A 13,529-nucleotide genomic window follows, 5' to 3' on the forward strand; every position below is an offset into this window, starting at 1 on the left:
ATTGCATCGTCACAAAACATCGAGCATCACGAACACAGCAAGTTAAAAGAGCAACTTATATGGAAATCATAAATGTATTGCATACGGTAAAACATATAGAGAAAAGGAAAAAGAAAAAAGAGAATTTTACACCTACCCCAGAAATGCTGATAATATCCTTAATCCTCCCCCTTTCCTCCACTTCCTTTTCCCCCCCTTACATACACACAACATACACACCGAAGTAAGAAACCAAAAAATAACATGCCCGAGTATCTCCCTTTCCCTCCATCGGCTTGCCTCGCACTATGTAAAATCCAAAATCAAAAGAGAAAAGGAAGAACGGAACGCGTATATATGAAAGAAATCAGAAAAGGTATAAAAGGCAAAGATTCCTTGTCTGACTTCGACTCGGAGACAGCAGGACACAGACAAGAGGAAAGAAGAGAAACCACGGTTAAAGGGCGACGGCACATCAAACCAGCTTGACAAGAGACGATGAATATGCGAGAACAAAAAACTGAAGCTTGGATACATGAAAGGTACACTTTTGTTTAAAAACAATGACAGGCCGCAGAGAGAGAGATGGAGAAAAAAAAAGGTGTGGTTTCATAATTAAACAAAGTAAATGGCCGCCGCCCATTCGCACCATCGTGTCAGATGTAAGTAGTTTCCCTTCTTCCCATGAGCTGCCACGCCGTTTTCCCTTTCCCCTCGACGGCCTCTTTCCCCCCTTTCCTCACAAACGACGTGTGGCCACAGCGTCTTCCTTTTTCGGAAATGAAGAAGAGAAGATTTCGTTTTGATACACAGCATCTTCCCGACTCTCACAAGTCTGCAAATGCCGAATGCTCGCCATAGAGTCTTAGCTTAAGAAAAAAAAATACCATTATCTAGGACAGTCGAAGATTGCGAAGGAGAAGCCCGCAGAAAAAAAGAGAAGAAGTTCCTTGGGCTGGCTTTCGTGTCTCGCTGGCGCAAGGAGAACAATCAAGATCATGAGCCGTATCTCCGTGGCCCATCTGGTGGCGGTCGTAATCGAGTTTGAGGGTATTCGTGCGTCTTAAATAAAAACAATGATAGAAAAAGAGAAAAAATAACAAAAACAGCAGTTCGTCTAGATAAGACCGCATAAACGGAGGTTCTCCTGGATGATGATGTCTAGCACCAAAAGTTAGTCGGGACTGCCAATCAAGAGCTGGAGGAAAGAAAGAAAGCCATCTCATACCGTTGACGGCCGCCATGACAAAGCGGATCTGGGTGGTATCGGTGGCGCAGGTGAAGTGTGTGTAGATCTGCTTCGTCTCGTGCTGGTTAAGGCTGACGAAGCGGTTCAGGATGTAGTCACACGCCGCCGCGTAGTCGTCACCACCCTCGTAGTCGGGGAAGTAGTTCTTCATCGGGCTGACCGGCAGCTTCTCCTTGAATCTGTCGATCTTGTTGAGGAAGAGAATGATGGACGTCTTGATGAACCACCTGGAGTTGCAGATGGAGTCAAACAACGTCAGGGCCTCCTGCATTCGGTTGACCGTCTCGTCCTCGAACAGCAGCTGGTCGTACTCGGAGATGGCGACCAGGAAGAGGATGGTGGTGACGTTCTCGAAGCAGTGAATCCACTTCTTTCGCTCAGATCGCTGGCCACCGACGTCGAACATTCGGTAGGTCAGGTCGCCAATGATGAATGTCGTCTCGGTGATACCAGTGGTCTTGACACGTGATCGGAGGACGTCCTGGTCGTTGGGCATGTAGTCGGGAGCGGCAATTCGCGCGATATTATCGAAGTAACTAGTAGTTGCCACGAGGTGAGCATGCGAGCGGGCAACGTTTGTGGCGTCAGCGAAAGACGACTTACTATCTTGCTGAATCGTTCAGCTGATATTCGCGAGATCGCTTAAAGCACTCCTGCACACCATGATCCTTCCACAGAGCCTCGATGGCACCGCCGACCTCCGGGGGCAGGACGTCGCCCTCAATCTGAGCGGGCTGGATGAAGATGGTCTGGACGTGGTACTCCATGCGCTGGTCCTCGAGGGGCAGCTCGAGAGACTCCATGGCCTCGAGAATGACACGCATGGACTGGACAGTGTTGCTGAAGATGATTTCCTTGAACGACTCGCGTTCGTCGCGAGAGTAGCCGCCCTCGTGGATCAGCTTCATCTGCTTGAGAATGGTTGACTTTCCAGATTCACCAGCACCTGTGCAATCAATCATTAGTCGGGTCGCGTCACTCGGGAGATGGGACGGAAGAGAGCAGGCGGCCGCGAGCGGTGGCACATGGACATGGAGAGCACATACCCAGAAGTAACATCTTGATCTCGTTGCGCTGCATCATCTTGTCCCGCTTGAGCTGATTCTCAATCTCCTCGTTCCGGGCCTTGCCCTCCTTGTCCTCCGTAGACATTCCGCAACCCATATTGGCGACTTTGAATGGTGGACTGAATAAATAACTCGATTTGTAAAGAGAAGAATTATAATGAGGTGAAAATGAATGATTCCGCGTATGCTACGTGTCTGGAGTCGCCAGTGATGCAGACGCTGATACTGTTGGAGAGGAGTCGCGGTTAGTCAGGGGGTTCGTCGCAGAAATTAACCACTGTCGCCCGCGGATGGCAGAGGCAATCGCGACGGTGCACGCGCGAAAGCGTTCAACGGCAAGAAGCTCAGTGAGAGGATTCGCGTCGTGTCGCTCACGAAGATGGATGGCTGGAGGTCGAGGGGAATCGCAAGGCGCAGTCGCGATTGATGAAGCCCTATCCGCAACGCCAAAGAGAGAAAAAGACAAGGACAATGTGGAAGCGAGGCTCCTCCAAGGCAGGCAAGAACAGAAAAAGCAAAAAAAAAGAATGAACAAATAGCGGGAGAGGGGAGAAGGGGGCGTAAGAGGAGCAGAGGGAGCGATGCTTACTAGAATGACGGCCTGCTAGGCGAGGATGAATGCCAATGGCGGGCAATTCAAAGGCAGACACGAGCAAAAACCGCAAAGAGAGAAGTGAAGATGGCCAAGGAAAGAGTTGGTGCGCAGGTGTGGAAGACGCAGATTTGGGCGTCGTGTGAAATGAGATGCGCGACGGAAATGGAGATTTGGGGGGGGCGAGGAGGAGCAGCGGCGGCTGGGGGAGGATGCGAAAGAGAGGCCTGCTGCAAAGGGAATGGCCGAGCAGGAGAACATGAGAGCTGGGCCAAGGTAGGTCTAGGTAGTTGTACACGGCTCCAGCAGGTGTAGTAGCGGCCTGAGGCTGGTACTATTGCCCGTCCCTAGGGGGCCCTTTGGCCGCGGTACCTGCTGGGGCCCTGCTGGGGACGCCTGCAAGTACTTGTACTAGCGCTGCGCGAAAAGGGAGCGCCGCAGTACCTGCGCTGCACCGTACCTGAGCCCGCCCTGGGAACTGTGGAGCTGCCCAGGGTCGCCGGGGGTCTGTCTGGGCGGGTTCAGGGCCTGCGCTGGAGCTTCAGTGGCTCCACCGCCGCTGCAGGCAGGGAGCGCGCTGCGAGGAGCCGTCACGTTAATAACGGGGACAGAGCACGCAGCAGCCCGAACTGGTGGATCAGCACAGTGCAGCGCGGCGCTAATGCTATGGGACGATGATTGTCTGGCACTGTCTATCTCCTTTTTGCGCAAGTACACAGTGCGCGTTGCAGTCTACACTTGGCCCGCCCCGTCTGTCTGGGGCGCGTACCTGTACCCGTTCCCGCGCCGTCTGTGTCGTGAAGCTGTACCTGACCGATGCTCAAGCCGCGGGAGCTGCTGCAAAAGACACACGACTGGGTACCTCTGGGTGGCTTGACCGGGATCTCCAGAGATACATTGATGCGCTTTAATTGCATGCCCGATCAGAGCTGCTGGAGCTTGCACGGGCCAGTGGCGCGTACTGTGCAGCTATCGGACGAGGTCGCAGGTGGACGCAGTGGCAGCATGATGGTTAATTTCAGCGGTCGCATGGGAGGCAAGGCGCAAGAGCAGAGCAAGCACCAGGTCGCCGCTGGCGAGAGCCTCACCTCACCTTCGCTCATATGCGATCGGAGTAGGCGACGAATCATGCAGTCTGATGAGGCCCCGTTGCGGGATGGCTCCGGCGCAGGTCAGGAGCAGAGAGCACATGAGAGACGACCCAAGGCCAGGCTGCGATGCGGTGCAACGCGGCTCAGCAAAGCGAAAGGGATGATGGATGGATGAGGCGCATGAAAGGCTTCAACGGATGGCAGGCTGGCTGTTGGAACTTGCTGTTATCGCAGCCTCTCGCCATGTATCGGTACGAGTCGTCTGCACGTCTTGCCGCACTCCGTACTAGACCTATGCACGCACTACTCCTACTCGTACCTCTTACGCGGGCCACCATCACCTTGGTGTTCCCTTTCTTGCACTTTTTAATGTCCCAGGGCTCACTCATCTTGATGAAGCGGCCAATCACGAGGCCACATGGACTCCAGGATGCTGGATTTGGCACGAACGGGGGTTCGACCATTAGCCGGTTCAATTGCGCCCCCGGTCTGGGCCACTGAGAGCGTCGGGAGGCCCTGGAATCAGGGTGGGAGTCGAGCTGTGGTGGTGGGGACGACGGTCCTCGAGAAGCTGGCGGCGACGGGGGATCCCCTGGAGAAGAAGGGCCTGATCCCTGGCGGGTCGATGCTCTGGGCGAGGAAGGGAGGCATCTCGACCCCCATGTTCAATTTCAACGTTGACGATGCTGATGCGATGCCCGTTTGCTGGGCCGGAGCTTGTGGGAGCATCGTTGCTTGCTGAGTTGTCGTGCCTCTCTACATGTATCCTCGTACGAGCCGTGTCTATGTACATGTTATTCCTCCCCGCGATCTTCCTTTGGTCCTTGTGCTCTTTGCTGATTTGTCGAGGGGCAGACATGATGCCTCTCACAGGATGAAGGAGACGACCCCAGGCCGCTGCATTCACGGAGGATCGCCAGAATGGCTTCCAGCTTCTGCCAGGGCAGCAAATTCATGTCCTGCAAAGCGGAGACCCGAGAGACCAGGGGCGCCCCCGACCAGGAACATGCTTGTACAGGTACTGCATCGACCTGCTCCGTGCAGGCGACTGAACCATCGTTAGTCGCGTCGCCTCGAGGCTTCTCGAACAAATTATTGGCTTCTGTTACGCCGTCCCATTGCCAGATCAACGGTCTCGGTTGCGCTTGGACTCGTCCGCAACTGCGCGATATCACGGAGTCCTCCGAGCTGCAGATATCAGACCAGACGAGTCTACAACTACGCAGGTCCAAGAGGTGACGGCCCTGTTTGCTGCTCCTTTGTCCTTTGTACGATGACAGCTCCAGTCTCCTCTTGTACTCCGTACGATGACCGCCAATTTGCGAGACACAGGACACTTGCAGAGGCAATCATGCTCTTCCCCAAACCGTCGTCAGTCGCACAAGTACAATGAATCCAGCGCCAGTAATATACTATAACGGAGCGAAACTACGGAGCTTAATCAGACGGAGGTGCATTAGTCCATCTGCGCCCATGTCCGAGTAAATTGCATGTGAGCACCTGCGTCGAGCCGAGCAGCAGCAGCAGCACCAAGGCCCAGAAAACGCCACCGTTTTTCACCGGACAAGCACCAGGTCCATGCAATCTGATACAAGAGGTACTCGACAGCTCACAAGAAGCTGACACAGCGGCCTCGGTGTCGAAGCGGCAGATATAAAACACTGAACGGCATTGAACGACAGCGTCTGACGCAGACTCGCCGCCGTTTGAGAGACAAACCCAAGGGGTCTGAACCAGTCGTGCCACGCGAAGAGCAGCAGAGATCAATGGGAAGATCATGCTGGTTTGACGCCATGTATTACTCCGTGACCCCCCTCCTCACACATTCGATCAACCCCCCTGCTCCTCGGTGCTACCAGAGTTGGGGCAACTCTGGGGCCAACTGGTTCGATTTCCTAGCACCGAGCAATACGGGGCGGCTACCAGCGAGCAACCTGAGCTGTCGTCCGTCCTGCTTGAGTCTGATCGATGCATACAATACGCCATACATGCATCCATCCATCCCATGCTCGCCCGTGTCCTGCGCAATCCACCAAACAATCCGCACTCTTTTCGTTTGCAGACGAAGTACAGACAGAGGACGAGGGGGACAGAGCAGCGTTCCGCGGGTATTACAATGACCAACAGTTGCCAGCAATCATCGAGTCCTAGCCTGACGGTTGCTGCTAGTACCTAGTAGATGCCATCTGGATCTCCTCCTGCGGTAGTACAGATTGGACACAGATTCCCACTGCCGCCATGGTTACAGGTACAGGTTCAAAACAGGACGCCGCCGCCGCCGCCGTTTGACTCTGTCTGAGCGCTCATCTGCGCTGAATCGCTAGCATCCTCATTTGGCTCGCTCCACTGACTGACTGGCTGGCCTTGTCGACTACTGCAGGTACAAGGTATTGGCACGGGATTTTTACTTGGTAGGTCTCCTCGTAACAAGGCTTGATGGACGGGACGGGATTCAAGGTACAATGTCTTTTGGGCAATGGGATGTCGAATGACGAATCGACTCCGGACATTGGCCATTTCTCACGGACATGCGAAGACGCATGTTGGTTCATTTGCCAACGAGGGTTGCACGCACTGTTAGGGTCGCTGGAGCGCCTTGTACATACGGCGCGAGAGAAGATCACCTTGATGACTCCCCGCAAGTTCTCTGATATCCTACGGAGCATCTTCTACACGTCGTAACGATTTGCTGCTCATCACTCAGGATCAATCATCCGCATGCCTCGTCTCCTGGGACACGCGCCCGCTCGCCTTGCTTGGCGCAGGAGAGGCGGTTGAACGGCCAAATCCGCCGGTGGTCGCTTGGACGCACTACCGAAATCGATCGACTTGTTGGCGCCAGCAGCTTCGTGATACTATTGTCTGTTGGGGATTGAACCCTATATACTACATACTTGCTCTCGCAGCGCATGGCCATCACTCTACTCTTATCCTCTTCGTCTGCGAATCGGCAGACTAATACATACATGTCCATCAAGAGCGGATAAGACATCCATCAATCAACACACAACTCCGGTTGTCCAATCGTCCCTCCCCTGAACCGGGGCCAGCCGCTGCAGGAGATGACAGCCTGGGCCATGCAGCGCCATGCAGCTTGACTTGATTGCGGCGTCTTGTCTGTGCGTCCAGAGCACATGCACCGTCCAATGTATCCTGTCAGAGCAGCACCGGTTCTTGGTGCTGATCCAAGATGCAGAGATCGAAAAGGGCGCACTGATCCTTCTGATCCTACACTGGCGCCTTTTGGGATTCGTCCATGACTTCTCCCAGATGCTTTGCCGTCGACGATACTAGTACATAATACAGGCCGTCGACCGAAATGGCGAGGGTGATCATCGTGTCATCATTCCTCATTTGCGGATATGAGCATGACTCTTGTTCTTCATGCAGTCGACGGCACGAACGGTTGATCAAACAGGGAGTGCGCAGAAATTCCGCCCGCAGGGCCTTGATGATGCTTTCCATGTTGCAGTATAAATCTCCGTTTGGGGTTTCGCTCGACGACGTCGGTTCAAAGCACGCACGGCAATTAGAGCCCCCGGGCCAGGCGATGTGGCGGCATCCCGACGAGATGCGTTTCAATCCTTCCGGTGAAACACGAGAAGCAGCCAGGCCCCCCCGAAGTCCACCGAGCGAAAAGCGAGTCAACATGGCAACAGCCGCTTGTATCGTACATTGGCCTGATGGGCAATCTCGAAATTAACCTGGAACAATCTGTCCGCGATCTTCCAGCAGCCTTGGCCGGGATGCTGGTCTCATCCCTAGTACTAGTTCGGTTGTCTGAGGTTCGTATTGAGCCTGACATCCCCCCTTGCTTGTTCTCGTAGGAGGAGATGGCGTCTTCGGGTGTCGTACGAGTACTTTGCTCCTTGGTGAGTCTCTATAGGCCACCATCAGTCCTGGTCAGCTACATCAAGCGAAAGTCATGGACAGGTAGTACTGCGCTCTCCCTGCTTCAAAGGTACGCGGAAATGGATAGACCGGGCTCACAAATAAGATTGTAGTCTATGCAGCCCTTTTACGCCCTGCTGCGCCATCTTTGCTTTTGCTCATCATACAAGGTCTCTCTACTCGGGTGATGCTCCTCCTCAGCCCTTTTCGCACGTTTCATGACAGACAATATCCACGTGGAGATCTCGGTCCATCGGGATCAAATCTGAAGATGCTTCGTGCTCCGTATATTAACTACAGCCATACTAATTAGCGGACAAATGAGGTGCCCCGTGCAAAGAACGGACTTGTCCGAGCAATTGCTGGAGCTCGGTCATTAAGGTATAATCGCTTGTCATAGTTATTATCTCAACTTCCAATTCCACGACATGCGTCGAGGCCGTGCTTCCCCGTGGTGAGGACTGGCGAGGCCTTGGCTTATTAGCAGTAATGTTAACAGAGCTACGAGGATGAGCAGTTGAGTCGTTGGAATGATACGAGGTTTCTCGGATCGCTCCATTCATCGTGGGATGTGTAGGCTTGAAAAGGTGTTGTGGGAGACGCGGTACTACCTAGGAGAGTGTTTGCGTCTTCCCTCCAAAGAGAGGCCTCTGTAGAGCTGTTGTTTCTTGCATCAGCAAAACTTTGAAGATGGTAAAAGTCCCTGCAAAGTACACGGCTAGCAAGGTATACATTGATGCAAGGCAAAAACCTTCTTCTACCCAGAGCCGTGCTTCGTCTACTACCTATCTAGGTACCTACTTATGCATAGAGCGGCTCTCCATCTACGTCAGAGCTGCGTGGAAACGAAGCCACCTCGAAATAGTAGTAGATAGTATCTGACCGAAATGCCATACAATGACGATTCCTGACCTCAAAACCCCCATCCAGAGCCACACCAGATTCAACAAGATGCGGAATCGCGCTGGTGGAGGCGCCGGATCTGCGCTGCTGCCCGATTTCTCTCAGATGTGGTTGGCTCGGGTCTCCAGCCGACTGGCCGGCGAATTCTCCAATCAGCCGCGAGCTAGATGAACTTGCAAGCGCCCAAGGAAACGATTTGATGGGAGAACTAGGAACACGAAACTTCAGTTATGCTTTGATTCATTATTTCTCCCGTCGACGGCGCGCCTTCATCTTCAGTATCATCTATCTATGTCTTGGATGCAGCGGTGAACATTGAGCTGAACTGACTTTGGCACCGACGCAAAATCGCAAAGATGGCGATTCCTATGACGCGGCTGGGCAATCGCGGTGAGTCGCTGGATCGCACACCCGTTCCAAGGAGGCCTCAACTGCTCTCTCTCTCTCTGTGTGTGTGCTTAAAGCTTGTCTAGCACAAATGGCTGATCGTTGATCGAGAGGGAACAATCGCACAGCCTTCCACGAGGACAATGAAGACGTAGAGCGCGAGTACGACCGCCTGCGCGATCTGGCCCGAGCCGAAGCCAACAAGCGCAACGATTGCTTCGAGCGAGTACGTTGAAACCAGAACCCAGCCAGCCTTCGAGAGAAAGGTGTGTCAATGGAACTGACATCAACTGCCCGCCCATCGATCCAGAGCCGCCGCGCGTACGAAGATGGCGACGGCGCCAGGGCCAAGGAGCTCTCCAACGAGGGCAAGGCGCACGACGCCAAGATGCGCGAGTACAACCGCCAGGCGTCCGAGTACATCTTCCGCGAGAACAACGCGCCGGGCCGCGTCGAGCCCGACTGCATCGACCTGCACGGCCAGTTTGTCGAGGAGGCGGAGCGCATCCTCGAGCAGCGCATCCGCGCGGACCAGGCCCGCGGGCAGACGCACCTGCACGCCATCGTCGGCCGCGGCAACCACTCGGCCAACCACGTCCAGAAGCTCAAGCCCAAGGTGGAGGAGCTGTGCCGCGAGCTGGGGCTGAGGTACAGCGTCGAGGACAACGAGGGCAGGATATACATTAATCTGCAGGGAGGCGAGCCGGTCCCGCCTCCTTCGCGGCCGCCGCAGCATGGTGGTGGACAGCATCGGCCTCCCCAGCATCGGCCTCCCCAGCACCAGCCTCCGCAGGAGGAGTATCCCCCGGAGGAGGAGGAGGAGGGTCTTCTTCCTCTGCTGCTGCGGAAGCTGGAGAAGGCTTGCTGTGCGGTCATGTAGAGCATGGCGGAAGCAGTTGCTCTCTTGCGTATCCCCATATACTTGTGCTTTGCTACGTTTTATCCTTGGTTACGCATGTATACATACCTATACCACCTCGAGAATTGGCTTTTTACAATCAGATCATGATGAAGTTGGACACAAGAGCAAACGACGTCTATTGGATCAAGGCTAGAGACTAATCTATCATAGAAATCCATATTATCTGCGAAAAAATGTAACGCAATCCAACTCTTCATACCGAGATACTCCAAAGCAAACCTTCAAAGGGGGTATTGAACACTCTAATAATCCCATTGCCGTTCCGCGCTCATCCTATTATAACCTTTTTCTTTTGGTCGTCCTTAGTACATCCATCCCATCAAACGCAGCACCCCCCCTTTCTCCCCTGAAGCAGTTTTTCTCCTACTTACTGCTGCTGAAGGCTTGCATCTCTTCATCGCTTCGAGGCACCGGCTGCGGCACCGCCTTGTCCAAGTTGAACCCCAGGATCTCCGACAAGAGCGTGACGATCATCTCCATGAGGGAGGACATGCCGAGGTAGAGCCAGGCGTTGGAAGTGATGCCGCCAAAGATGATGAGGCACGAGTACGTGAGGCGAACGAGGATCAGGGGGAAGCACACGGCCACGGTGAAGATGATGCGGTGCTCGCCCGCGCCGACGTGGCCCTGGTTGAGCACGGCGAGGACAATGGCAAAGGCCAGCAGGGCCGTGATGGCGATGAGGATGCCCAGCGCGGCGTGGCTGACGGTGGAGTACTTGACCTTGGGCTTGCCGTCGACGATGCTGAAGTCGGACTGGGTGCCGCCCACGATGAGGAGGATGATGGCCAGCAGCATCAGCAGCTCGACGAACTTCTGGTGCTGCGGCCGGACGAGGATGCGCCCCTTGCTGTGGATCGACTCGAAGACACGGGAGAGGAGGCCCAGGGCGAGCATGATGAGCGGCGCCAGGCCGATGCCCTCGAGCGTCATCCACCCAACGTACAGGTTGATGTTGTCCGGGGACGAGATGGTCGCGAGGCGGAGGCAGGCGCCGATGATGCGGGCGAGGGAGAGGATGACGAGGGACCTGAAGCCAGCGTTTCTGGCGAAGCCGTGCTTGAGGCAGAGGAAGATGCCGCCGACGAGGGCGAAGGCGTAGTAGGAGAGCTCGGCGATGGCGATGTCGTCGTATGATTCGAGGGGGCGCGTCATTGTGTTGGAAGGGGTGGTGTTGTGATTTGAGTCGAGCCTGTGTAAATCGTGGGAGGAGAGATGGGAGACAGCGAAGAGTCTTGGGCAGAAGATGATTAGGTTTCTCTATGTTTGATTTTCAAAGAGAACTCTTGTATTTGCCTTGAAGTATAGTTCAGACTGTCTTCGAGTTGCTGTCGGTATGGGATGCTTTTGAATAACGCAAGACGCAGGAGACCCTCGAGCTTATAACCTTTTCGCATCACCAGCCCAACCCTCTCTCTAAGCTTCTCCATCGCCACGAACGCTACGGCCTCCGGCACACAGCTAGGCTGAATAGCTGAATAGAATTCGAAGAAAGCCATTGAGCAATGGCAACCATTTCGCAGCCCCCCTTTGCTCGAATCCCAATTCCTTCGCCAAACGCCTTACACGCAACCGAAAGCTTCGATAAGCCCTGGGGATCCCCATTGTCGGCTTCCAGGAACAGGGACAGCAACACCTGATTGGTCGCGTTGAATGAATTACCACTTCAGGAACAGCGCCATCTTCGCAGGATCTCTCTTGGCCCTCCAACGTTCTTGGCAGTGTTCAGTGACTAAGCCGCTAGAAATTCCGGGGTTTCGGCGCCTTGGTCTGCCGACGCGCCGACTTCTGGGGTCAAGGCTGTGAATCCTGCTCGAATGGATTGAGCGTTTTGAGAGAGGCGGTGCAAGGAGATGCTGCGTGGGCTTGCATGCTGCGGATCTGGGCTTGGTTGGAAAAGGGAGGCATGATTCGTGTGCTCGAATCAGAGATTTAGATCGATTGCAGCTTGTTTGATGTGATCCAGACCGACAAGTCAATATGGGAGGCAGCCGTCAAGGCTTGGGTTGAGTGACGTCTCCAGCACACTAATGACCTGAGGTACCGCCACACAAAAATCTTTGCCCAAACCCCCACCATGATAGAGGAGCAGTCGCAGTTGCGACAACATCACCGTCCATCAGATTCACATTGACTTCGGCAACAAGATGCCGGTACGTACGTTACCCGCTGCGTAAGTTTGCGCGCAAGCACTTCGTCACCACCAAACATCATAAACCCAAACCTCTAACATCGCACGCGCTCCTCTGCAGCTCATCATCCTCACGGGCCTGCCGACGTCGGGCAAGTCGACACGGGCGAAGCAGCTGCATGACTACCTCACCACCCGCATCGCCGGGACAAAGTACCGGCTGCACCTGATATCAGACGACTCCCTCTCAATATCGCGCTCCGTCTACGATCTGTCCACCGTGCCGGTGCACGCGAGATCGGCCAACGCGAGCGAAAAGGACGCGCGGGCGGCCATCTACGGCGCCGTCAAGAGGGTGCTGAGCGACAGGGACATTGTCATACTCGACGGCCTCAACTACATCAAGGGCTGGCGGTACCAGCTGCACTGCGAGGCAAAGGCCGTTCGAACGCCGAGCTGCATATTGCAGATTGGGTGTACCAAGGAGCGCGCGCAGCAGGTCAATGAGGCAAGGCTGAAACGAAGCCAGGCTGCAGCTGCAGCTGATCAAGGGGGCGTCGACGATGCGTCATCCGGCGACACGGCAGAGGCGTATGAGCCTGCCAACTGGGAGAACCTCGTCTTCCGGCATGAGGAACCGAATCCAATGACTCGCTGGGACAGCCCTCTGTTCACAATCATATGGGAGGACGACGAGGAGCAGGTCAAGAAGACATTTGACTCCCTCTGGGAAGCCATCGCCGGTGACGGTCGTAAGATCATCAAGCCGAACCAGGCCACGGAGCAGCGAGGGCGCGATGCAAGTGGCGACTACCTGTACGTGCTGGACCGCGAGACGCAGGATATCGTGAAGCGGATCCTGGACCAGCAGGGCGACGACGGCGGCGGCGAGGTCAAGGTGCCTCTCAGCAGCGGCGGTGGCAAGAAGGATCTGGTTGTCGAGCTGCCGGCGACGAGGAAGACTGGTCTGCCGGAGCTGCAGAGGCACAGGAGAGCTTTCATGGCGCTGAACAGAGGGGGCATTGGGCTGGAGAAGGTGACCAACATGGCTGCCGACACGTTGAGGGAGTCGTTTGTCAACTACCTCAACAATGCTTTCGAGAATGAATAGCATTTGTTTTATGAGCTTCAAACAGTAGACGCTTGTCTCGGAGATACCCCTTTGACAGAAAATTGGAAGCTGCCCATCAAGGTTCCATAGGTACTAATGCAGGGTAGGCGACATAGGGGCAAGCAACGAACGAGAGCCGGGAAATCATGCAGTAAAGGACTCATTAGACGCAGGCTCACTTGAGCGCAGACGCTGGAAACTTGATG

At 54.8% G+C, this 13,529-nt stretch overlaps 4 protein-coding genes across 4 annotated transcripts; 2 read left to right on the forward strand and 2 right to left on the reverse strand.

Annotated features, from left to right (window-relative positions):
• Positions 1-1,096: 1,096 nt before the first annotated feature.
• BBK36DRAFT_49987 (guanine nucleotide-binding protein, alpha-1 subunit) lies at positions 1,097-2,392 on the reverse strand (the record flags this gene model as incomplete). Its single annotated transcript, XM_024898167.1, has 4 exons — positions 1,097-1,140; positions 1,208-1,764; positions 1,832-2,174; positions 2,275-2,392. 4 exons carry the CDS (start codon positions 2,390-2,392, stop codon positions 1,097-1,099), a joined length of 1,062 nt encoding a protein of 353 aa, XP_024751182.1.
• A 6,736-nt stretch (positions 2,393-9,128) lies between these two features.
• On the forward strand, positions 9,129-10,039 carry BBK36DRAFT_1114718 (DUF1771-domain-containing protein; the record flags this gene model as incomplete). Its single annotated transcript, XM_024890062.1, has 3 exons — positions 9,129-9,162; positions 9,288-9,385; positions 9,470-10,039. The coding sequence occupies 3 exons, from the start codon at positions 9,129-9,131 to the stop codon at positions 10,037-10,039; spliced, it is 702 nt and encodes a 233-aa protein (XP_024751183.1).
• Positions 10,040-10,444: 405 nt separating this feature from the next.
• Positions 10,445-11,236, reverse strand: BBK36DRAFT_1114784 (hypothetical protein; the record flags this gene model as incomplete). The annotated part of the gene is made up of 1 exon (XM_024890066.1): positions 10,445-11,236. The coding sequence occupies one exon, from the start codon at positions 11,234-11,236 to the stop codon at positions 10,445-10,447; it is 792 nt and encodes a 263-aa protein (XP_024751184.1).
• A 980-nt stretch (positions 11,237-12,216) lies between these two features.
• BBK36DRAFT_1134742 (chromatin associated protein KTI12) lies at positions 12,217-13,326 on the forward strand (the record flags this gene model as incomplete). The annotated part of the gene is made up of 2 exons (XM_024892409.1): positions 12,217-12,234; positions 12,334-13,326. The coding sequence occupies exons 1-2, from the start codon at positions 12,229-12,231 to the stop codon at positions 13,321-13,323; spliced, it is 996 nt and encodes a 331-aa protein (XP_024751185.1). The 5' UTR covers positions 12,217-12,228.
• Between the last annotated feature and the right edge of the window lie 203 nt (positions 13,327-13,529).

This window comes from Trichoderma citrinoviride (assembly GCF_003025115.1).
Source record: "Trichoderma citrinoviride strain TUCIM 6016 unplaced genomic scaffold BBK36scaffold_4, whole genome shotgun sequence".
NCBI lineage: Eukaryota > Fungi > Ascomycota > Sordariomycetes > Hypocreales > Hypocreaceae > Trichoderma > Trichoderma citrinoviride.